The sequence below is a fragment of the Gymnoscopelus braueri genome, assembly GCF_963280865.1.
Source record: "Gymnoscopelus braueri genome assembly, chromosome: 9".
Classification (NCBI taxonomy): Eukaryota; Metazoa; Chordata; class Actinopteri; order Myctophiformes; family Myctophidae; genus Gymnoscopelus; species Gymnoscopelus braueri.
In genome coordinates this window covers 15,866,780-15,893,893 of record NC_137610.1, presented here as the reverse complement: position 1 = coordinate 15,893,893, position 27,114 = coordinate 15,866,780, and the positions used below count along the sequence as shown (strand labels likewise).

General features: G+C 41.3%; 1 protein-coding gene across 1 annotated transcript in view; it reads right to left on the bottom strand.

Annotated features, from left to right (window-relative positions):
* fkbp16 (FKBP prolyl isomerase 16) overlaps window positions 1–22,948 on the bottom strand; it is a gene marked incomplete at both ends in the record, with an annotated part of 34,409 nt that extends 11,461 nt beyond the window's left edge. The window contains 3 exons of the mRNA XM_080438043.1: window positions 20,936–21,024; window positions 21,808–21,977; window positions 22,498–22,948. Of these exons, the coding sequence (XP_080294169.1) occupies window positions 20,936–21,024; window positions 21,808–21,977; window positions 22,498–22,948 (710 nt within the window). The remainder of the gene's footprint in view (window positions 1–20,935; window positions 21,025–21,807; window positions 21,978–22,497) is intronic.
* Between the last annotated feature and the right edge of the window lie 4,166 nt (window positions 22,949–27,114).

The following is a 27,114-nucleotide window of genomic DNA, read 5'->3' as shown; positions in this document are numbered from 1 at the left end:
CATCAGATGAGAGGTGATGAGTCATTTCTTATTCAGGTACGGCTACATCAAGGCTAGCAAATAGGACCAGATGGGGAACATTCAATCAATTCAAAATCATTGATGTGTTCTCAAATATAAGTAATTAAAGTCACAGACACAGGCACACACACACACACACACACACACACACACACACACACACACACACACACACACACACACACACACACACACACACACACACACACACACACACACACACACACACACACACACACACACACACTTGGATCTAAGGTTGAGGTCATGTCTGATTCAAAGTGATGTCTCACAAAAGCAGCCAATCATCCTCTTGCAGTATTGGACCAGGTGACCTTTGAAGCACATTATCATTAAGCTGAGCTTGGTGCCTGGATGGTAAGCATGCCACTGCATACACTAACTGCTAGGCCTATATTGAACACAATACATGCTTGTATGTGTTTGTAATTATGGACAGATTGGACACTATGTGGAGCGGATGCGCCATTGTCACAAACTCTAAGAAAAACAGGTAGCATTGGAGTGCTGTCAAGTGTAATTTGAGAGGGAATTGTGCTGACAGATCTATATGGTTTATGGTGTCAAGAAGGTCATTAGTGATTGGCACCACACAGAAACACTCCTGCATCGAGCCCAGCCAATGAGCCCCCAGGGTCTGATTAGAGCAGACAGGAAACGCACAGCCAGACTGATCAGTGGGACAAAGTCATCTCCCACCATAACTCAGCTCCATGCCCTTCCAGTGAAACCTGAATCTGGAACCTCAGTCCAGTTAATGTCCTAAAACTAGGCTGAACTGCTCCTCTCTCTCCTCTCTTTCTTGTCCCCCCCCCCCCTCTCAGTGAAAGAACTGAGTGTTCTTTCACTCAGGGTAGTGTTGTCATCCACACAAATATTAAATTACAATGCTTTGTTGGGATTGAGCCCCGAGTTACTAAACTTGGAATGCTAGCCAAAAGTCAGTCAAATATTCAAAAATAAAATCATCATCCAGTTGTATTGATAATCACAGCCTTATTTCAAGCTTAGATGTTAGCTAATTTGAAGTGAATTCACAATTTTAGAACTTCCACAATAACTTGGGAATTAAAATGTACAGTATTTGCTCTGTTGATAGGAACAAACCATAAAACAGCTTTATATACATAAAAAAAGGATACTCTTTTCTAGTATTGTCATTTTGCAAGAATGAAATTAGCCCTCTAGTAACCATCTGACCCCAGAGTACTGCTTACGTCGTACGGCTAAGTACGTGCTCAGTAGGCTACACAGATAGACTACAGCAAGAGCTTTAGAAGTGGGAGAAAGCCCATGGGAAGAAAGGGGCTAAGCTGGGTTAAATACTGGAGACATCAACATTAGACAAGTATTAGCTGAGACAGCGCGTCTGTCGGCAGTGAGAGGGACCAATTTAAGAAAGCCAATCCAAGTAGAGCTATACAGATCTACAGTAGGCCTATATACTGGTATCTGCTCCGCACACAATGATTTATCCCAGGCAGAGAGCGTTGACGAAATTAACTTTTTTTTTAAATGCACTCAACCAAATAAGCCATGAAGTCTGTTATTTATTTTTTCCGTCCATGAGTCAATAATCCTGTTTAACCTTGTTTTCTAGCATTGGGTTCCCCCCCGGTCTGAACATCATGGCGTATAGCAAAAGAGAACTGTATCTGTGGATTGGCAGAAAATCGAATGTTAACCAAGGTATTCTGAAATATCTCCTGTCTAATCTCTCACTGTAGGTTCTTAGGTCTCAAGAATCAAGAATCACTTTATTTGTCACTTTTCCCAAGAACTTACATACATAAAGAAAATGAAATACCATTCCCCCTCAGTCACTTGCAGTGCAACATAAAACATTAAGCCTATCTAAGAAACATAAAAGACCAAAACTAAAAACACAGTATAAATAAACATTAAAAAAAACCAATATGTATGACGTGCATGTCCATCTGTAGTGCTAAAGGCCTCATGATGTATGATGCCTACTTTACTATCTGCCAGGCTGATCAGTTGGATGTTTTTTGTAGTTGTTGTAAAATGCAGTAATGTATAGAGAAGCATCTTGTTACAAATTAATCATTGGTCAAAAATTTGATGATCATTGGGGTTATGTTTATTGTAAGGGAAATATTCTCACTCTCTTTTCAAATAATATTTCTTAAATGTAAGTTTTGTCCAAGTTGAACTTCATGTGGCCAGTCTATGAGGATAGTCATCTGTGACATATATATGACCTATGAGTCATGACTCCATATTTGGGCAAGGTTTCAGCCAGATTCAACCACAATACACATCCAAAAATGTTAAATATTTCAATATATATAAAACGTGGCCTAGTGGCAGCATGAACAAGAAATTAGGCACTGATCGGTTTGCGAGATTAGTCCCGGACAAACACACACACACACACACAAACACGCACACACACTTTTCCATCTTGTGCTCTTCTGTTATGAATTTAACGGTTCTCACTTAAACTAAATAAAGACGTCTGCTTTGTCTCCCCTCCTCATATCACCCTTTTTGGCGTGCATGTATTCATGGCTGACCAATCTGACTCACGCACTGCTGCAAAGCAAACTTCCTCATTAATGTTTATGGCACTCACTGCAGATGACTCACTTCGTGTTATCTGCCATGAGGACACCTTTGCCGCTCTGAATGGAAGGAAAAAAGACAGTAGCGCCTTTGACGTCATGCTCTTCATTTTATCACAACCCCTAAGTGATGGAGAGGCCAGCAGTGTACCTCATAGCAGTTGCTATGGCGATAACTGGCCAGTATGTTCATGTTGATGATAAATGCGAATTGTATGCTAATAGAGTGCCGGAAGATGTGTTCGTTTGCTCGTTGTCCTTACCGCGGTGATAAACAGATCAACTGCTTTGTTGGTTGTCTGTGTTTTCATTTGGGTGGACACACCAACGCAGCCACACAAAGGAGCTTAGCTTTAATCCTTGCCTCTGTGAATCGTCACAGCTGTTTTTCCTCCCCTTATGCCACACCGGTTAATTTGTTGCAAAAAAGAAAAGAAAAAGAGAAGCACCCCAGGTACTGCTTATGATTTTAGGACCAAACAGCCTGTCGGCTGTATTCAGCGCTGCTGCTGCCTCAGGTTTGTGTTTACTGTTTGTCTGGGTTGTAGGGGTGTGGGGGATCCAGCAGGGATCAAGGGTAGCCACTGCCTACAGCCTGGGGGTTGAGCTCTTCAAACGTCCCCCATAATCTTCAGCAGGCCTTTCCTCAGCCTGTTAAAATGAATCCAATCACAGCCCTGTGCCTATCTTCTGACTCCGAGGGTGTAGAGGGTTTATTAAGGGTAGCATCGTTCCAGTGGGACTATTAGTGAAGAACCAGTCTGTTGAACCACAACTAGCATCATGGTGCAGGTTAACCCATTAAGACCCGGGCCGATTCTTCAAATGTCTTCTAAATCCTAACAGTTTTCTGAAAAACTTATGTTGCTATATCAGTGGTTCTCAAATGTTTTCATGTCAAGGACCCCCCGAAATTATGTGAGTTTGGCCGTGGACCCCCATCTCTAAATATTTTCTTCCAGGGACCCCCCATAGGCAAAGATTTGAGTTAAAATGTTCGCTGTTAGCAGATCTACAAGCTCATAGCGCGGCACAAAGTGACGTGCTATGAGCTTGTAGATCTGCTATTTTTGAATAGCCAACGTATAAAATAATGGTTAAAGTCGTTAAAATCTAAAATGACTTGCTTGATGCTTTCCCGTTTTTAATGGGTTAAAGGTTGGGTTATGCTAGATAGGACAAGAGCCAATAGACTGACCAGACGAGTCTGCTTTGAGGGTGTGAATAAATCTGTCATGTCATACAATGTTGTTAATACCAGAACTGTGTTACTGCCTGGGCTATAGAAACTTGAGCATTTATCCAAGATCACTGGCGAGGCCACATGACATGATGTGGTATCACCACAACAACACACCATTACCACAACTTAAGTCAGCATTCTAAATATTCCAATAAAAACCTGAATTTAATTTTGCATCATGCCCAGTTGTTGTTACAAATCCCTCAACAACTAACCCTAACCCTCAAAGGCTCAAAGTTTGTACAGTATGTCAACGAAAGGTGGGAAAGAGAACAATGGATCTAATAGAAAGGTATTATCAGAGCCAATCATCAGTGTCAGTCATCCTTATCTCATTGCAGGATTGAACCTCAACTCATTATCAATTAGTTTGCACAAGCAGAGGTTTCTGCTGCGGTATGCAAGCTGTAGTCAAGGGTTAAGTCTTATTCAGTTCAAGGGACAGAGGGTTTAGTTCAGAAAATTCTTTTAAAGGTCCAATGGTACAACTTCAGTTAAACAGCAATGACAGCCAGGCTCCTTCCTTGCGTAGATGTTACGTCTTACAATCATACAAACTGAATTGCGGCAGTTTTGGATTTCAGTTTTGAACTTCAAAGCCTCCTAGACCTGGGAGCCAAAAGCTAGAATTTTTGAAAGATGAAAGTCTTGCACTTAATTCCTTTTCTGTTATAGCTCAACAAACTTCATTGCCAGCTTAAATGGAAACCTGAGATCTATACGTAAATATAGCAGGATAGGATTATAAAGGTATCATTATCAATACACTGACTGTAAAATGATTACTTTGTAGTTATTATATTTACATACATACACACATTTTTATGTAATCAATTTAGATGTATGAATTAATGTACACTGAACAAAAAAGAAAAAGAAAAGGGGAGCTGTGCAAAAAAGAAAAGACCAGTAAATGTTTAAAGTGACAGGGCAGATGAATCATGGTTGCAGCTTGCCTCCGTTAAACCCTCTTTTTGTAGATTTGTGGGACAGTGTAACAGACGTTCGTGAACACAAGCTGGTCAGTCCTTCATAAATGACATTCTGGGAGGATAATAAATGTCAGGAAGATAGATATTAATCCAAAATTCATTTCCTCAAAGTACAACCTGTCACAGACACGTGTGCTAAAAACAAGATAACCAGTGCAGGGGAAAATGGCAATCAAAGAAATGTCACCAGTTCTGGAATATTGCTTTTACAACAAACGGTCATCAGTTATCACACCACGCAGAATCTCTGACTAAACTGATTAACTACGGAAATGTTATGCAAAACGCATTAGCCTATAATTTGATCATGTGTGGACTTGTGCTTCCACGTGTTGCTGTCACGTCTTAGTTTGGGCATTCTACACACTTTAAACCCAAGGATCTAAAGTACGAGCCCGTATATGAGGAAGTGCTGGACTTTATCAACCAAGCATATGAGACTGACGAGCTGTCCGAGTTGTGGCATAAAATGATCATTGTTCCAGTACCAAAGTCAGGTGACCTCACCAGCTTGATCCTCAACCATCTTAGACCTCCAGCTGAGAAATTCACAGAATGACCCAAAGCAGTCGGGCAGATAGCGGCTTTGAGGAGTATACTGGAAGGCCTCACATAGCGGAACCTGTGATCACTTTTATTAATTTCTATTTAAAAAAATTGACACCATATAGCTCACTCAATAGCGTGGTCTTTCACACTCCCCCCTGATGGCCATGAGGAAGTATGAACCTGGTGCTCTGCCTGTATTTCTCTGGAGGAGGAAAGTTGTGGCACAGGGTCACACTAATAATCACAGAGAGAACTTCAGAAGCAGCCATAGGCAATCAGCCAGTTGGTTAATTTATACTTTCTTGTCAGATCAGGTGGCTTGTGGAAAAACGTTCCGATTTTCACCTGAACAGCATGACGTGTTGAAATGTTCTAATTTTCACCTGAACACCGTGAAGCAGTTAATACCTATCTTAACCTAAACCGTGCTGTGCCCTTAGAATGACTGTAGCTTTCCCTCAACACAAAACATTGTACGCAAAACACAGAATATCCTTCGTCATGTTAGGAAAATGAATCATTACATAGGAATAGGAATCATTACTGCTGTCTAGCTAGCGTGTTCATGGGTATGAGACAGTGGAGGCCATACTAATAACAATGACAGCTATATGGATAATCTCCAAACCTTAAAATACATCTGGTTTTGATTTTGCAGTCTTTAGAGGCACTCGAGGCTGCCAGTGATTATTGTGAAGTAGTGCGTCTTCTAAAAATCTTGTGTGTGTGTGTGTGCGTGCGTGTGTGCGTGCGTGCGTGCGTGTGCGTGTATACATGTGTGCTTGCGGTACGCTATGTGAGCAGAGTGCCTGCGATCTTATGACGAGGCGCTGACGTCTCTCTGGGATGAGTCATGCTCCACGTCTCCAGTGACGAGCGAGAGGCTTGGATACATGGACCCCCACAGCCGTGGCTGCTCTGCTGTGAGTCTTCTGTCTCCAGGCTGAGGCTCCCAGGCAGCCCAGGTCACCTGGCTATGCTCTGTTACTGTATACTGGTGTTATGTTCTGTACTAGTGTTATGGTTTGCATACTGGTGTGTGATACATTCAACATGTTGCCTCTCAGATAAAGACCAGAACTCTGCAAAGTTGCCATTGTGTGTGTGTGTGTGTGTGTGTGTGTGTGTGTGTGTGTGTGTGTGTGTGTGTGTGTGTGTGTGTGTGTGTGTGTGTGTGTGTGTGTGTGTGTGTGTGTGTGTGTGTGTGTGTGTGTGTGTGTGTGTGTGTGTGTGTGTGTGTGTGTGTGTGTGTGTGTGCGCACACGCGTGCATGACACGTGCGCCGTTTGCCTGCCTTCACATGCAATAAATGTGTGTGTGTGTGTCTGTGCAGCTTTCGTGCAACAACAGCTGGCCTCTCCACTCTCCCATCTGCTTCCATTATGCTGGTGGTACAAACAGGCAAAAGGCATACAGTACAGGAGCAGGAGATGTGTTCATGGGTTGCGCTGCAACTATTTGTCTGTCATCACCAGGCAGAAACATTATGGAAAAGGTGTGTTCTAGGTAGGTCTGTCTAAGACTTCAAGCATAATAAGAAGTGACCTGTGGCTACAAATTAAGCGTGGGACTGGGTGGCCCTGAAAGTGAATGGGTCCCAGAACCAGCTTCTGTGGATACAGAGAAAAACAGAGATGACTGGATCCAGCTATGAATACAAAGACCCACGCTCAAATGCAGGAGTGGCAGTGGAACTTGTGGAAGGTTTAGAAGCGCTTCAAAAAGCATTTTCACGCAAGTTATAAAGCACAAGCGTATTTGTTGGGACATGAAATCATGCATCGCTTGTTACTATTGTACACTTGAATTACTGAGACTACAAATAAATCAAAGTCCACTGACTTTTGGCAGAAGCTTCTAGCAAAATGGTTCATGATGATAGTCCAGCTAGAATAGTTATGCATGTTGCGTGTTATTGTTACATGTTGGGACTACAGATGAAAATTAGTGTCCTTGCTAACTCATATGACATATTTACACTGCATTCCAACGCTACTGCTGTAGTTTTGTTTCTGTGTTCATTAATATGTACTGTTCTGTGACCGTCCAAATAAACAAATAAAGTAGGCCAGATATTGGGACAACAGAGTTATATGCACAATTTATGCTACCCTAAAAGGCACATGACAGCCCACTGGCAGTTTGCCAAAAGGCACCTGAATGACTATCAGACCATGAGAAGCTAAATCCTCTGGTCTGATGAAATGAAGATTTAACTATTTGGCCACAATTCCCAACAGCATGTATACAGACGGACTGGAAGACTAGTCAGGATAGAGGTAACTGGGTGGGGATATGGGCTAATTTTAGTACTTTGGTAACACTTACTATGCATCCCATGTCTATACATTCCACTGTTTCTCAACCAATGGTCCACGAGACTACTAGTGGTCCATGGCATAATTAGGCCTGCAGGTGGTCCATGGGGAAATGTTCTAAAATGTAATCTCATAAATAAAAATTAAAAATTAGTTAAATGTATTAAAATATCCATCAAAGTCCATCAAATGTAAGAAAATATTTGAGTTAATAGGTGTGGTGTGGGAGATAAAGATCAAAATTAGATAATGACTGTCAAGGTCTTTATTTAATTTGTTGCACAATACTACGTTCAACAAATTATATCAATTCCAGGCTTAATTTAACTGAAATATGGGAGTGGTCCAGAGCTCAAAAAAAGATTGAGCATGAGAACCACTGATCTATTCCTATCCCACGGTTACCATTATTCCATTCTCTTACTTTATCCAACCTCCCATTAAACTCATGTTAACTGATATACTGATTTGTATCTTATGTATAAGTGAGCAGACACATGTGATTATATGGGCAAATTTCCTAATAATAATAACTCAATCAGGCAATCTGGATTCTAACTCCCTTTTCTGAAGAAATTTCTAGCAACTGACGACATTGATGCGTCATCATAGGTCACCAAGTCATTTAGTTCACTGTTCCGTGGAAGAAAATACATTTTAAAAGCATGGTCAAGGACTACATGCAATACCTTCACGGGACAGTAACCAGTGGTCCACAGACCACCTGTTGAAAACCCCTGTTTAAATAGAGCATCTCTGGAGAGACCTGAAGATGGCTGTGTACACTCCCCATCCAACCTGGCTGAGCTTGAACGACTCTGCCAAGAATGGGAGAAATTTCCAAAAGAAAGGTGTGCCAAGCTTGCAAGCTCATTCCCAAGAAGACTTCATTGGTGCCACAGGTGCTTTAACCAAGCACTAAGTGAAGGGACTGAATACATACTGTATGTAAATTATATTTCAGTCTTTTATTTTTTTATTATTAGGTTAGGTTATTCATGTATAAAAATACCAGAATCTTATTTTTTGCTTTGTAATTGTGGAGTATTGAGTGTAGATTGAAGTGGGGGGAAATTAATTGATTCCACTTTAAGACGTCTGAAACATAAAAGGTCTGAAAGCAGGGCCGGCCGCTGCCATAAGCAACATAAGCGGTCGCTTAGGGCCACAACCACTAGGGGGCCACAAAAAAAAAGAAAAGAAAAAGACCTTTTTTTTTTTTTTTTTTACTTTCATATTGTAATTATGTCATGTATCTCCTATCCAACAACTAGCGTTATTATTTTAGTATGCAATAAAAAATAACAATGATTTTATAATGGGGTGTTTTGGGGGGGGGGGCCACCCCAAAAAATCTTGCTTAGGGCCACGAAAATCCTAGGGCCGGCCCTGTCTGAAAGGGTCTGAAAACCTTCCCTATGCACTGTATATGAGGGAGATCTTGGGAAAAATAGACACATTGGATACTGAAAGATGCATTTTGTGCTGCCCTATTCTTTGCTTGGTTTAGTAATGCCTCTCTTATAGGCTGTGCAGTGTACACAGCAGGGGTGGATGATTTGAGAGAATGGCATAGATGGGAAAGGCAGCTATAGGGCAGTGGTTCTCAAACTTTTCCATGTCAAGGAGGACCCCCCCGAATTCATATGTATTTGGCTGCAGTGCAGACCCCCATCTGAAAAGACTTTGTGCCCCCATACACAAGATTTGTGTTGTGCTGATATATATATACATCATATAGTGTTAAAGTGGTTAAAAAGATTTTGATTCTATTAACTCATTTTGCTGTGGACCCCCTGGAACCCCCTCAAAGACCCCTGCGGGTCCCCGGAACCCACGTTGAGAACCACTGTTGTAGGGTAGTTGGATCGAAGCTGGAGTGGACTGTGGCATCTCACGTGTATTCCTCCGGGTCTCTCTGCGACTCTACGCCCTTCCACATGGCTGTGGTTAGACAGCACAATACAGACAGAAAGCGGCCATCTCTGAACAATGTGCGATTGTCCCTCTATGACCCTCTATGTTCCGTCACAAACAGCTTGATTTTGGACGGGAATATGTGACAGTGACTCAGATAGGGGGAAGGGTGAGGGTGGGCTGGGGTGACTGGTAGAGGTATAGGGGGTTGGGGGGATGTTTGTATAAAGGACAACATCAGCCTCTTTGACCTAGCTGGAACCCACCAGGAGATTATTGTTTATCTTCTTTTGAAATTATTATTTTTGGCTGTTTAAAAACGGCTTAAGGGGTAATCCTGTCGATATGATGGAGCCTAAGCGATTTCTGTAATGTTAGCAAGGATGATGAAATCGTGTGACATATGAAAATGATCTCTCCTCTCATATTGTCGGCAACCGTGTACCGCCATATTTCATCCTTTTTCTTTTTTCATAAATCAATGCTATTGAAATTGGTTCACATCTGTCTGTATGATGCTACAAATATTTAACCAGTGATAAGTATTACCAAGAGCCTGTGGCTAATACTAATTGGATCCATTGGAACACCTGTTGTGTAAGAGCCTGTGGCTAGACATTTACCCTGTAACTCTGTGAGAGGTCAAAAGCAACCCATGGTCCACTCAAGGAATATGTCTGGAATGGCCGTTCAATCAATCTAAATTGGCCAATAGGTTTTCATATAGGGGGAACTGAGTTTAGTTCGATTCAACGCTGGATGCAAAGTGACTATAACCACAGAAAAACAAAATCAGGCAAATGTTAGGGGGATTAAGTCATGTTTCTGTGGGTGTGACGCCCATGATATATGCTACCATACAGTCTGTGCGCTGTATGCAGACAAAATAAATTTACTATACGAGCACTACCACAGAAGGAAATATAGCCTACCGCTCCTTTCAAACAGCCAACCAGAATGCTCTATTGGCTAGTGCGTTGTTGAGCCAACTGGCCAACCGATGCTGTAACTTCATTACTCAATCAGTTAAGGTCAGCCCAAGTGTATTGGGCCCAAGTGTATTGGGCTGACCTGCTGGTCCAGCCAAAAATACTAAAGCAGAAGTTCACATTGAGGGTGGTACCATTATTACAGCCGGGGGCCGGCTGTGTTGACTACAGAGATAAGCCTGCAAGCAGGAGAGGAAAAAGGTAAACATCCAGAGATTAGTTGAGGCACATGCACTGGTCAAACACTCGATCGAGAGACGAACACATGTCAGAGTGACATTAAATCTAGTCTTAAAGTATAAAAAGGATACTATTTTCAAGACAATGTGAACATGCAGAGTCTGCTGCACTGCAGCAAGCAGGAGAACACATGCTGAGAACCTGTGTGTCGTGATCTTTATCTCGACTGTACAGTATGTGTCATGGTTGTCTGTGCACGTTGGTGTACTCCTGGAGCATGTGGTCTGGGTGTGGCTTCTAGTTGGCCTGCTGCGGGTGTGCCAGGAAAGCTACAAACAGAGGCCAAAATCTTTTTTTTTTTCAAACGAAAGAAGAAAAACGTAAACCCCAGGCGTTCAATTGCAGGTTTGCTCAAGACTGCTGCTGCAATCTCTTACAGTGTTATGGTAAACAGAAGAAAGAAAGAAAAAAAGAAAAGCCTCCTCATGTCTGCTCGTACCCTCTTCTGTCAACTTTAACCTTAAAGTTAGAGTGAAATCTTGCACTCTAACAGTTGTGTGTTAGAGTGAAATCTTGCACTCTAACAGTTGTGTGTGAAAAGTCAGCGTACAGTTTGTATTGCTGGTGTGTCATGGGGGATGAGTCACACAACCATGGGCTCAGAGAGCTATTCTACGTGATCACCCTCACACATCCAGATTAACCTCCCCTGGTGTGTGCAAGCATGCATGTGTAGGTGCGTGTGTTTCTGTCTTTCTCTCTTCCCTCTGTCTCGACACTGAGGGGGGAGGCATCAGTAAAGGAATGGAGATTTGCATAAAAGCAAGGAAAGACATGTATTATTCCCTAGTGTTCCAATGATTTAGTGTCCCTTTAAATGTCCTTCTTGCAAGTATTTCATGAGGCATAAAGCAGAACTTCAAGTTCCAGGCAGTACAGGTTAACACTTACACTGGTGATAAGAGCTAGATTATTATGCAACAAGGAGAAGCACAGAGCGCACACGTGTCTGTCTGTCTGTCTGTCTGTGTGTGCGTGCGTGCGTGCGTGTGTGTGTGCGTGCGTGCGTGCGTGCGTGCGTGCGTGCGCGCGTGCGTGCGTGCGTGTGCATTTGTGCATTTGTTCATGCGTGTGTGTTTTGTGCACGCACGCACGCACGCACGCACGCACGCACGCACGCACGCACGCACACACACACACACACACACACACACACACACACACACACACACAAACAAGCACATACTGTATGTGCTTGTACTCACTTACTCACACACACACACACACACACACACACACACACACACACACACACACACACACACACACACACACACACACACACACATACTGTGCACACTCACTTATGAAAATCGTAGTAAGCACTTTACTAGTGCCAGAGAACAAGTTCGAGCTAGTTATTTTCTCCTGTCACTTCTTGTTCTTCAAGTCTTGGGGAGGTGTAACAGAGTAACTCTGCCTATAGCCCAGAAGTCTAATATCACCCTTGCCTTTTGGAAGAGCAGTAGACGTTTGTTTTCCCATGTGGGTGACCTGGGTTTGAATCCAGGTGGTTACAGTGGAACAGGACACATCCAGTCTATTTCCTTGTTGTTGGAAGGGATAGAGAGAGAGAGAGGGAGATGCCATATTTTTGGCGAAGCCCAAAGTAACCCTCACGCATCATTAGAAATCATCTCATTCATCACATTTCAGAGTTCACTCTCTTTAACATGTTGCCAGGTTGATCTATGGGTGTATTTGTTTGCATGCCTTTCTCTCTTGAGAATGCCACTGTTATCTTAAACAGCTGCATTCCCAGCGGGATATGGGTGTGTCTCAGACACTGCGAGGATAGGCTTCCACATTTGCCGGCCTGGCGGCCTCCATAACAGTGTCAACAAAGGAATGTAATCTAATTAATCTAAATACAGGTGAACATCACACACTATCCAATATTGCACAGTTGTCACATAACAGAGCAACATAATCTAATTAAATTATGCACACTGTCCAACACAGGCCACTGACTTGATAGGGTTTGCTTTTTAAAAAGAAAAGAAAAAGAAAACCCGAAAGGGGAAAATTTTCTTAGTCACTTAAAGGAGAATTTTGGACTAAAGTTTTCTTACCTTTTCTATGACGTTATGATATCTTAGGATGAATGGTACAGTAGAAAAAATTCATAACTCCACCCCTGAGCCGCCACAGCTTAAAAGGTGCGCGGATAGGCCTTAGGTTAGATCACATATTTTAATAGTTTTTTTTTAAGTTTTTTTGGGTGACGTTCATAGTGACAGAACACTAAAAAAAAAACAGAAGTCTCGCTAGACGAGATTAAAATCTCGAGATTTCAATCTCGTCTAGCGAGACTTCTGTTTTTTCTTTTTCTTTTTTGGGACAGTGTTTTGTCACTATGAACGTCAGATCTAAAAAAATAAATAAAAAAAAAGAATCTTCATATGACAAATAGACTCCAGGGTTAGTGTGGTTAACATTTAATTTAATTTTATTATTGTTACATGATTTTATCAAACATAAATATCAAACATATCAGACAGTCAAAATTTCCCAAAAGGAAATGTATTTAATTCAGTCTGACCAGAAACAGGGATCAAACAGATCCCCAATGGTGATAAACAAGAACGACCAGGGGGAGTATCAAAATCAGAGGCATTAATTCCCCCCATAACCCTCAGCAAATCAAACACTGGGTAATGACCATCATCCAACAAGGGAAATGTTCAGCCGACATACATTGGCATGAATTGAAGTTTCACTTTTCTGAAAACACGCTCTCACTCAACCCTGTGGGTAGTCGTCAAGGCTTGGGTAGCCATTTGAGTAGGCTCTTCCCCTGGGGCCTACTGCACCCTCCTCCTTCAGTCAAACTTGTTTGTTGTTATTCCTAACTCAGAAAGTCACTGCGATAGCCCTGGCCTGTATGGAACACACACGGCTATCAAAGTGACTCCACCATGTCTCGCAGTCGAAAGGTTTAGTGTAGATATGTAATTACATGTTGTTGTGTAGTATTTCATCATAAACACAACTCCCACAAGGCACATTGCTAAAACAGCTGAATTGCATTCTGGGTTCACACTGTCCATCTGGGCTGGGATCATTGAACAATTCGACATATCCCAGTGGCCTAGTAAACAGCACTCCAACATGCGTCACTGAGGAGTTTCACTCCTCTGCCAAGAACAGAAGTCTTTGCCAAAAATGATAGCAGTGCAGTACCTTCACTATGAGGCGCACCAGGCCATGAGCGGCTGTTTATACTATACACAGCATGCCCATGTAGCCTTAAGAGCCTACCATGTTAAAACATAGAAGCCTTTAATTTTGTATGTAGTATATTTCATGCAACGTCAAGACAACACAAAATGCATTCATGATGTGGCTCTTATGTTTAGCCTATTTCCTTTTACGTTTGTGGCCAGTGTGGCCTTGAGACCCAGCAGAATCCAGGTCCACCAAGAGGAAGTGCTGAGGTTATAAATGAGGAAGCTCACAGTGAAAATTAAAAACTGGTTTGACACAGTAACCCAAGTGTACTGTATGATGTTGAAAAGCAAACCCCAGTCTGTGAAAAAGCCTGCGGCCAAACAGCAGTGAGGCCTTCTGAGGTGGTACAGAACATCACAAAGGTGTCCAATCAAATCTAAAATGTTGCTTGGCTAATTGTCTGCTGCTACGACTGCCTCATGCAAAGCCCTTCCATAACTGTATACTGTTTTATTTTGTACTGTATTATTGCTTCTTAATTCTTTGCATGTGACAACATACTTGGCAAAAAATGAAGGTTTCACGATTTCAAGCAGAGCTGTGGCTGCCAACACCCACTGTAGATCTATGCTATTCAATTAAATACGTTTACAGGCCAGTAGGCTTGTGCAACTGTACATTTTCTTTATTTTCAATTAAATTGTATTCTTATTCCTTCTCTTTCATCTGTAGTTTTAAGCGCTGATTATTGCCTTCGCCAGGCTTGGAGGCAAAGCCTATGGACACCGCTGGAATGATTGGTGTCAAACTTTGCATGCACACTTTCAGTAGGCCAAGGAAGACACTCCACCTCAAATAAGTTAGTTCAAATCGCCCTCATCATGGTGGAGCTTTACATTTTAGTCTATAGTCTATATTTTAGTCCCCATAGTTTCCACCATTTAGCATTTTCTTCAAAACACTTTTTGCCACTAAAGCTAGCTCCCTCGTGGGGGCTACCCTGGACGGGGTGGAGGAGGTGATAAACGTGCATATAGCGAGGAAGTATGGACGCTGTTATGGACAACCACCCCTTCACTTGGAGATTGTGGGAAGGTTTAGCAGCAGGGGTAATGATAGATTCATCTTCCCCTCGGGGACAACCAATAGACTTAGACAGTCCTTTGTGCCGCCAGCTATGAAGATGTATAACGAGGCACACGATGGTCGCTCAGCTTAACTCAGTAGGCTAAGACTAATTGCTCGGAAACAAGCAGTTCAGTGCAGTGTGGACACTATTAGACATGCTTACTGTGCATGCTCTTACATTTTCCTTTGTCTTGCATTATGCAAGAACTGCCGAGGGTGCATAGTGTTGTGTATCGTGTATGTTGCATATTTTATTAATATTTTTTGCCAACTTACTGATGGTGTTGTTTGACTGTGATGTGTTTCTATCATGCTGTATCTACGGTACTTTTTTATTGCCCTGTATCTATTTTAACTGCTATACTGTCTTTGGTGAAAGGCTTCCCAGATTACCCCTAACCTGAGGTAACTTTCTGTGTTGCCTGCCTGTCTTAATTTGTATTTATTTTTTACCTCGAGTGAAACAGTGGAGAATCTCAAAACAACATTTTAAAGGAGTAAATAAAGATGCTGAGTTCAGTTGTTTAAAGGGATATTTCACTTTCAAAAAAACTTTCGGTCATTTTATCGTCTACTCAAGCTTTTGTGAGCACCCCAGACAGTTTTGAAGTTGCTTGATTAAGTATTTAGATATTTGATATTCATTTTATCAGACACGCCCCCTTCCTATACAAACCCATTATAACTTCAAACTCCATTTTTAACATGTTAGATTCATCAAAAACACCCGTCCTTGGTTCTGGTGACTAACTGTGCGCCCTCCTAATACGCGAGGGGGCCGTGTTTTTTCGATTACTTTTTTCATTTATTTTATTTAATTATTTTATTGTATTTTGTATTTTTATTGTATAAAATATTAAAAATAAACGAAAACAATCATCAAAAAAACACGGCCCCCTCACATATTACGAGGGCAGGGTGAGTCTCCAGAACCAAGGACGGGTGTTTTTGATGAATCTAGTTTGAAGTTATAATGGGTTTGTATAGGAAGGGGGCGTGTCTGATAAAATGAATATCAAATATCTAAATACTGAATTAAGCAACTTAAAAACGGTCTGTGGGGCCCACAAAAGCCTGAGTAGACGATAAAATGACCAAACTTTTTGACCAAACTTTTTTTTTAAAGTGAAATATCCCTTTAAGTGCATGTACCAGTAACAAGGTTGTACAATTAGGGGCTATATTCCCCTGGTTACACATTGTTTCTGGCGCAAGTCATGTGGTTGACAGTGTCTATTCACATTGTTAATGTTGGCGTTGTAGAGGGTTGAGGGAGGTGGTCCCCTCATGGCTCCTGGGGTTGTTTGTGGGCGTTGAAGCTGTGCCTGTCCAGATATTCACAGATATAGGTCTGCTTGGATTTCTTGTAAATTACTTGCCAACTGAAGGGGATTTGGTCCATGTCCCAGCATGAACCCTCTAGCCGCATCTCAGACTGTATGGGGTTGACGCATGCTTCTTGCGTCAGAAACAGACAGTATGACAGAGAAGTTGCTCCCATTTCATTTCTCTATTCCCCATTGCTACCAGTTCTGACAGGACAAATGTGTTCCTTACAGCCAATTTAGTCACAACCACCTTGCCGCTCAATCAATCAGGTAAATTGTGGTTCCTGACGATTCCTTCCTCTCAGGGGGTTCTATTAGCTATGTACTCACATTATTCATATTTAGCTAAATCCACAACAACACAGCATGTATCAGATGTAATAGTTAGTGGGCCCATCACCTGTGGTGGACAGTAACGAAGTACATTTACTTGATATGTATTTTTTGATGAAAACAAGTAGGCTACTCCAGTACTTTAACAACTTGACAGAGCAATTTTCACTTGTAGTGTATAGTAATATTTGACCCGGAGCTACACTTTGACTCTGTGAACTGAGGTTGAGTACTTTGTCCACCACTAGTACACTAGTGCAGTGATGAATCAATCAGGTCGTCTACCGGGTATTGTGTACTGCTCAGACAAGTAACTGTGAAATGCCGTTAGAAGACACACTGTGGCTGCTTGCTACAGGTGACTGACAGAGTTCAATCATTGTATCCATCAGAGGAGAGTGTAATGAAATTGCCCCTCCTCGTCTCATTTAAATGGCACAGACACTCTGATAAGAGACATGTCATTTAAATCAGTGGTTCTCAAATGTTTTCATGTCAAGGACCCCTACTATAAATTGATATTTATTTGGCTGCCGACTGCCATCTGAATTTTTTTTTCGCTAGGGACCCCCATAAGAGATGTTGCAAAGTTGTTGAAATCTTACGATTTTTCGAAAACAGCAAATCTACAAGATCGCAAAGTGTCTCACCATGATGGGTTGTGAGCTTGTAGATCGGCAAATTTTTATTAGCTTAAGTATAAATATGGTTAAAGTAGTTGCAGTAGTAATTGTTTTGAGTAAAGTATTTTGTTCTTAGAGTACAACTAGGGGAACAAACAACCTCAGTGTGTCGCTAGCCTTTATATAGCTGGCATGGTGCCCAGATTGTCTACCTTAGGGGCGAGGTTAAATTTGACTCCACGGTATACAACCCTAATCAACTGCATCAAAACAATCATTAACTGAGCTCCTGCTGTTTCTCTCTCTCTCTCTCTCTCTCTCTCTCTCTCTCTCTCTCTCTCTCTCTACTACACACACACACACACACACACACACACACACACACACACACACACACACACACACACACACACACACACACACACACACACACACACACACACACACACACACACTGTGACTCACCACAAGGCCACAGAGATTTCTTCTTCTACTCACACCTCCCACCTAAATCACCCATCAGCACCTCTCTCACTTCCATCTCTCTCTCTCTCTCTCTCTCTCTCTCTCTCTCTCTCTCTCTCTCTCTCCCCCACACACACACACACACACACCCAACCAGATTTAACAACCACTGTGACCTCTCTCTGGAGCACCATAATACAAACAAGACTTCACACGCACGCACGCACATTGCACGCATGCACACTACATAGTAGACCCCAAGACCACGAAGAACCACACACATCACACTGACCCTGACGAAAAAACAGAAGACCACAAAACAAGTACATACGTATGACGTGCTCAAAATACGCTGTTGTCTGTCTTGGGGCATCAGATGTTGTATACATTCCGGCAGTGGTGGAAAGTAACTAAGTACATTTACTTAAGTACTGTACTTAAGTACAATTTTGAGGTATTTGTACTTTACTTGAGTATTTCCAATTTCCAATACTTTTACTTCTACTCCACTACATATCGGGTCCAAATATTGTACTTTTACTCCACTACAATTATTTGAAAACTTTAGTTACTAGTTACTTTGCAGATAGAAATTATTACATTATAAAATAGACATTCACCACTTTAGCCCTATTTTATACCTAGGCTATTTGAAAATAGCCGATCTACAAGCTCACAACGCGTCACAAAGCGACGTGTTGTGAGCTTGTAGATCTGCTATTTTCAAACATTTTAGTACTTTTACTTTTGGTACTTTAAGTACATTTTGATATCAATACTTTTGTACTTTTACTCAAGTGAATTTTGATTTCCGGACTTTTAATTGTAACGGATTACTCCTACATTGCAGTATTGATACTTTTACTTAAGTAAAACATTTGAGTACTTTTTCCACCACTGCATTCCGGGATGTAAAGTATGACTTCTAAAGTTAGTGCTGGGGAATTATGCTTTCATGTTGTACACACAAGCATGCAGGCTGAAGCCTAATTCATACTTTGTCCTACCATGAAAATAAACAATTTTCAAGCGAGAATAACCAACACCATGCATTAGTTATTTTCGGTGAGCAATGCTCAGTGAGCAAAGTATGAATGAGGCTAAAGTGGCATAATGTAGGGTAAACATGCTTCTGGGCACCTTGGAATGACCGATATTTCATTCATTCTGTGTGTTCTATACATGGATCACCCTGTGGTTGCTGCCAAGCGGTTGGTTGGCATCTCCACTGCTTCTACATTTCCACCACTTGTGGTCAAATGAAACTCAGCCTTTTATAGCTCACAACGCATCGCGACGTGTTATGAGCTTGCAGATCAGTTCTTTTTGCTACTTTTGCTTGACACTATTGTACGACAAAGTAGGGCATTAATTTACGAAAACAAACATAAGAAGTTGAAACGTGGAGATACAAGGTTTCTGCCCGACAGCAACGATGTGATATGTCTGGGTGCAAGTGACTTTTTTTTTTTCTGGCTACAGATGTCCAGACTCCAGATGTAATTGTTTATGATGCATCAGTTGATCCGGAAATACGTGATTGAACCGCACTTGTCCTCAAAGGACCAGTCTTTAGTGCTGTGGCACTAATCCTGGCACTGGTGAAAGTCTGAGTAACAAAATAACAAATACAATGTACATTTGATCTATAACAATATCTTATGTAATAATTGGAAAACGTCTGTGCAATAACATTATTTATGATCCCAACAAATTATGATGCATGTTCTACATCTCATCTATGTTGGGTGGAAACCATTATGTCCAAATCTGTTACTTTCCGGAATCAAATTCAAAAGTATCAAAAATAGCAGATCTACTAGCGCAAAACGCATCGCTTCACGCCGAGTTTCGATCTTGCAGATCTGCTATTTTTTATACTTTTGTGTGACGCTGTAGTATGATCACATAGGGCATTAATTTACGAAAAAACACAAAACGTTAAAATATGGAGATGAGAGGTTTCTGCCTGACAGCAACGATATGACATGGCAACCCCTAAAAACTAGATGACCAATCCTTTTTATACAGTGGGAAACTGAAATCTCATCCTCACAATGTGTTCATGTTATCTCCAGGTAAGCACAAAATAGAAAACACTAGAACACATTTTTTGGGTAGCAACAAACCAGACTCCTTTCCGTTTACACTGCCTCTTTTAATGGCACCGGCGTTATAAACCTAAGCCATTGGCTGTAATATGAGCACTGGGCTGGGAGGTGTTGGCCCCTGGCCACCTCTGAATGGCGTTTGGGGGGAGGCCATCTGCTCCTGTTTATGGTTCATTAACCCTGCTACTGAAGATAACCAGGCTGCCCCCACAGCAACAGGTACAAAAGCCCTGGGCCTCTTACAGAGTGATGATAGATGAGAGATACTTTTTGAAATCAGGGTGATAAATGAGCAAATCTGGAATTCTAGTTTAATCCATTAAGACCTGAGGCCGATTCTACAAATGGCTTCTAATTCCTAACAGTTTTTTATAAAAACTTATGTTGCTATAATATCAGTGGTTCTCAAACTTTTTCATGTCAAAGACCCCCAAAATTATATGTATTTGGCCGCCGACCCCCACCCAAAAATATTTTGTTCCAGGGACCTCCCCAGAAGCAAAGATTTGAGTTAAAAATGTTTCCTTTAAAAAAAAAAATATATATATATATATATATATATATATATATATATATATATATATATATATATATATATATATATATATATTCAAAGATTTGCACAAAATAGCAGATCTACAAGCTCATAGCGCTGCACTCGGTGCCGCGCTATTAGCTTGTATATCTGCTATTTTTCAATAGCCAAAGTATAAAATAATGGTTTAAGTGGTTACATAGATGCTTTCCCAGTTTGAGTTGGATAAGCATCCTCCCCAGGCTTGTAACATCATTAACAGTCCTCAGATTTACAAACTGGTGGATATTATGCCAAAGCAGCTGTTGCTGGATGGATGGTTCCATGCCACAGTGTTTTGCGAAGGCAAGTGGTAAGCATCCCTACCTTCCAAGATGTCCATAGGCAAACTGTGAATCTGCCAGCAGTAATGCAATCTCGTCCCTCTGCATAGATATGGCACACTCCTCCAGGGCCTGCAGGTTTTGAACAGCATGGCATCACTCACTACTCAGTGGACATTGTTGTATTTGCACACAGTTATTGAACAGCGGTCTCATTCTCTGCACGTTGAATCCGAACTTGCCCTGTACATTTTGCTGTTGGTATAGTGTGATCTATACACATAATTTTGCTCACCTTTAATTATAAACATGTCATTCTTATATCGTTGCTGTTGGCCCGGAAACCTTGTACCGTATGTCCAAAACCGTATCTTTTCAAGATTTGAAAGAAAATGGATCCAATGTGGTTGTTTTTAGGCACACGCTCTCGTGCCATTGGTAAAATATTTATAAAACACACAGACAAACCTGACCACTTTCAACCTGGCATCCCTATTTTGGTCATGTCATTATAGGCTTGCAGATCGGCTACTTTCGAATTTTTTTTTAATGTTTGCCAGACCCAAGGGGTCGGGGCTTACATGAGGCTTTGTACCTGTTTCGTCCATACATGGGCATGGTCACTTTGTCCTCCGGCCCCAGACAAAAAAAAATCTGTCCCCTTTCGTCACGAACTATTCATGACATCATTATTATGTCACAAGTATGTAATTAAGTAAAGCTCATTCTGGGTCTGGCAGAACCAGGTCTCCTGGTCTTGTTTTAAAATGACAATGAAAAAGTAACAGTTTTGGACATACGAGGTTTCCGCCCGACTGCGACAGTACTCACTTAATTGGTTTATTTAGCCAGACACAGGTGAGCTGGAGGAACCTGCTCAGCTGTTGAGAAGGTTGAGAGGTTAAAAGCCCTCACCTGATTTACGTCTCCATCTCCTATGACAAAGACCAGCTTGCAGTCTCTCTCCACCACAGTGCGGTCCTCCACGACGCCTTGCATTTTTACAGTGACCTCCTGACCCCAGGCGGGGTGCAAGGCATCTGGAAGGCCAGGCTTCAGCACCTTCTTCCTTAACAGCCGCTCATCTGGATGAGGAGCAGGAAAGGAAGGTCATGTTGTGGAAACAATGTCAATCTGTTAACAAGTCGTTTGTTTGTTTGTTGGTTGTTGTTGTTGTTTTCTTGCAGATCTGAGACGACCACTGAAAGTGACTGCTACTGTCTTGGTTCTAATGTCAAATAGCGAATTAACCACTTAAGCCCTATATACTTTGTTGTATGGCAAATAGCGAAAATAGCCAATCTACAAGCTTACGCGTCGCAACACATTGTGAGCCTGTTAATCTGCTACTTTTCCTGTTTTGGAAAATTTACGAACGTTTCTGAAAATTGCACATTTTGAAAGATGTTTTAAATTGTTTGGACTTTTACGTATATATATATATTTTTTTTTTAAATGTCCCCAATGTACCCAAAATGTGCCCAATGTAAATTCCGTTGCTAAGCAAATAGACATGGGCACGTACCAAAATGTGTATACAGTATCCTGACTCCAGGTACAACATGCATAAATGATGTATAGCATATTTGTGTATCACAGGCTTACCTGTGATGTCCTCCCAGTTTTCTGTCACGAACAGCTCCTCAAATGTAGAGGAAGTCCACTCTTCTGTCTCATACTCTGGGAACAGATTCTCCGCGGAGCTGTCCCTTTCCTCATCCACAGCCTCTGCTATAGATGGGTCAACAAATCGGACTGTCTTCCAACTGTTTCTCTTCTCAAGCGTCTTCCCATCCTCGCGAGGAAGGCCAAGGGAGCTCTTTGTCCCAGTGCATTCACTCCCTCCACATTGTCTCTCAGGTTCGTCCTCCTTGTTCCTGTATGCCTCCTCGTGCTCCTGTACGGACTCACAAGTCTGCTCTTTCTCTGTTCCGTCGTCTTTGTCGGCAGGCCCAGAAATGGCCCTCACCTCAGCCTCAGTAGACTCCCCAACGGGCTCGTTAGTTTCTTCACAACATGCGTCTGTCTCCATTTCACCATCGGGAGCGAGAGGCATCATCCGGGGGAGCCTCCGAGAGGGATGATCCTTCTTCTCCAAACTATCTCTTATGAACGTTGGTTGTAAATAAAATCTTTACCCCTGCTGTTTAATTAAAAACCCAAAAGTATCTTCATCCATAAAAGACACCATATGATATTAATAAAATAAAAAAGAGCATCCAGTCCACGTGGTGTTTGATTAAATCCACCTTCCAAATGTATCCCTAAATACTAGCTTCATCTACAATTAGTTTGAAGCTTGGTCTAGCCTCGGAGAGTGCAGAGTTGCTGCACTTTGACCTCCTCTCTGCTCCTCGGCAAGCATCCTACTTAGCCTCCATTCCGGGAAAGGAATGGGAGCGACGAGAAAATGACCAATGTAAAGAAATTGTACACCGCGACGAAGCACTCTCAGTCAGCAGGCTTGTGGGGTGTTAATCTGCAGGATTAGAAGAGCAAAACCAAATCTGCAGTCTGTAAGCTTCTTAATGAGTTCATCGCACTGACCCATAATGCAGTTTACCAATAAGATCTCAGGAGCTGCAGTCTCTACTCTCTATTGCTTAATGTATACGCTGTTGTGTGATTTTTGTTTGTAGTTTGACCATGTCACTCTGTGAGTGCGTCAGTGAGTCCACAAGTCTCATAGAACAACAGTGGTGACCTGTTGACCCCTGAGTTGTCGTCCACCAGATTACCCAGTTACATTTACTTTTCTTGAGTACTAATACTTAAGTAAAGTGTTTTTTTGTGTGTTCTTTCTTTCTTTTTTGGTAAGCTTACGGCTTTCACTTCGCTACATTTCAAATAGAAATATTGTACTTTTGACTCCACTACATTTCTAGGAAGGACTCTTGGGACCCAAACTTACAAAAATATATTATGAATGAATTACTTAAGCCCTATTTCAAGTATAGGCCGATAGTCAATCTATTAGCTCACATGGGTTGCAGCACGACGTGTCACTTATGTACATTCTCTGAGTTACAAATGCATACAAATGCATAAATTAACACTGAGGCTTTTACTGTGTAAGAGGATTTTAATATACTAAGCAAAAGCAATGCACTTTCATTCACATAATCCCTTTGCATGTTAAAAGTAACAACAACAGATGTTGAAGATTGTATATTATTATGCATGGTATGATTTACGCAGCATGGTCTAATTGAACAATTAGATAATATATTCCAACAAACAGGTTTGTCAAGGCTTGCGACATATTGGTTGGTTGGGAGTGGTGAGCAGGCAGGCCTCAGTCTGTTTGTGGTTTCTCACTGTTAGCTGTGAATATTTCATTTGAAAGATTTAGAACAAATAACAAAGAAGGACCCTCATAAACACCTTTAGAAATGTTGTAAAACATACTTGTTTGTGTAAGTATCTGCAAACTCATCTCTTTGTTTATAAACTACTAAAATCATATTAATTGTTCATGGTATTTTGGTGCGTGCGTGTGCACACACAAACATGCATGCATGTGCTTGCATGTGTGTTATTATATGCAGATTATTTGTCCTTCCAGTTTGTAGTAGTGTATTTGACTTGCAGATAGACATGGAGCTTTTAGAAACATTTCTCCCTCCCTATCATAGTCAATATCACAGTTTAGTTTTACAAAATACAAATCACTGCCTATTTTGTCTTAAACGTCCAATATTACAGATTTATATAGTGATTTCCTAATACTCAAAGTCACTTTACAAAAAAGATAGAAAAATAAACTTAAAGGAGAAGTACATTTGAATGTGACACAATCAGTACAGTCGACTGGGATTTGAGATTATACTGCATATTTGGGCCTTGTCATTAGGAGGATGTGAGGCATTTTAAAAAGTTCTAATTCAGTTTTCAATGAAAGACTTTGTAAACTCTCTGCAGTAGATGAAACTAGGACCTCAACAATAGTTGAGCATTTCTTTAATAGCCAACTACACATTTAGAAAGTATTAAAACAATGTAATAATTAAAAACCAATAAGGTCTCCAGTCCCACAGTGTCCCTCAGTGCAGCTTAAGACCATGCTTTCTTTTTGCTATCATTAAATCACTCTCTGTTATTGCCTGCGGCAGGCCGGCGACTATGTTTTCACCCCTGTCCGTCTGTGTGTGTGTGTCCGTGTGTATGCCTTTTTCTCCCAAATGTAGTCATTATGCCAATTCATTCCACCCCACACACATTTATGTGTTGTCAGTTGTCACTGCTGTTGTATCCTTCTGACTCATCTGCCAGTGAGGAGCCCCCAACGGGAGGACGTCCTACTCCTCCAGCCCAACACTCCCTGCTGACAGATGCAACCGCAGTCCATAGCAGTATGTGCAGGGCGCCAGTTGGCCTAGCGGTCCAGGCGCATACCACATAATATGTATAGACTCTAATGCAGCCTGACGGCGTGTCGCGGGTTCGAATCCCGATCCCGACGACCTGGGTGTCACTCCCAGTCTCTCTCTCCTTGTTTCCTGTCTATCATCGCCCTCCCCGCCCAGCTTCCTTACCCTGAACATGTGCCAATTGTGTTCGTATAGACGCTCAACCAAGCCGGATGCACCGCGGTGGATTTAAACCCCCAACCTCTGTGGTGGTGGGCAAGGACTTTACCACTGCTACCTGAGTGCACAGTCTATATCTCTGTTTAAAGGAGTAGTTTGCCCCAAAAAAATCGTATTTTCTATCAATTATACACCCCACGAAGCCTTAATTCATGGAGATTTTTTCAGAGAATATATTTTTTGGGGTGAACTACTGTGTTTCTGATTACATCACCAGGAGATGAGGAGTAGTTTGATTACATCACCAGGAGATGAGGAGTAGTTGATTACATCACCAGGAGATGAGGAGTAGTTGATTACATCACCAGGAGATGAGGAGTAGTTTTCCCCAAAAAAAACTTATTTTCTATCAATTACACACCCCACGAAGCCTTAATTCATGGAGATTTTTTCAGAGAATATATTTTTTTGGGTGAACTACTGTGTTTTTGATTACATCACCAGGAGGACATAAATGAGGATATAACTATACTTCCAAGGACAAATAAGTTGCACAATGGTTTGAATAGTGTTGGTGGGTGGGGGGGTTGTGTTATCATTCCTGCATACATTATTAAGGCATTGCAAGACATTGTAAAGACACCAGTCTTCATGTTTCAAATCAATGGCAGATCAATGAATCTTCATTTGGCCAAGCGTAAAAAACGAAGTAAATGTGAAGAATATACAAAGAACACGCCGAAAAGAGAGACATTATGTCACTGTAAATGGGGACAACTTCATAATAGGATGGAAAATAAGAGATATAACACAAGTTTTCACCTGGGCATGAGCAGAATAAAGTTAAACATTAAAAATGGATGATGTATTATCTCAATTAAATATGAATAATGGCCTGAAGCAATAAAAAGAATTGCTGGGACATACTTTGTTGTCTTCAAAGACTACAATGTTCAGCATCAAATGAAGAATTGCAGACCTGAAAATGATTTAGGCACTTGTTTTTTTAAGCTCTTGACATTCATCCTCATGCAAAGCCAAGCTTGATAGTAGATTAATTGTACACAGATTGAGTAATTGTTTATTAAACCAAATATTTTCATACTTAATGATTTTGTTTGAGTTTTCAATTCACTTTAATGTTATTTAAATGCTAACAACAACAACCTGTTATTTATTTTACCATACGTTTTCTTTTATCAACAATACTTAATACTGAATTATGATTACTGACCAAATCTCTGTGAAAATGCTTGTACTGTTTACCATAGTTAGATGAAAGTCATCATATTGCCATATGTTAAAACTCTCCATTATTGAGACAGACAGCTCTTTAATCCAAAGCCAAAGCATCTTGTCTGTGAGGGGATTAAGACTTAATTAACCCACATTTGATATTTTGCATCATTGACTCATCCACTTCATCTGTTTAAATAGTTCTAATCCTGAAATTTGTTTCAAATTTGCTATTATACATATTTCTTACTCGTGAATGAGAATGTTTTCCCACCATCATTGGATGACAAATGGCAAAATGTGTGTGCGTGTGTGTGTGTGTGCGTGCGTGCGTGCGTGCGTGCGTGTGTGCGTGCGTGCGTGCGTGCGTGCGTGACCGGACATTTAATAGGACACATTCAATATTCATGTAAAATAACAGACGTTTCATTAAATATATATATTGTCTCAAGGCTAT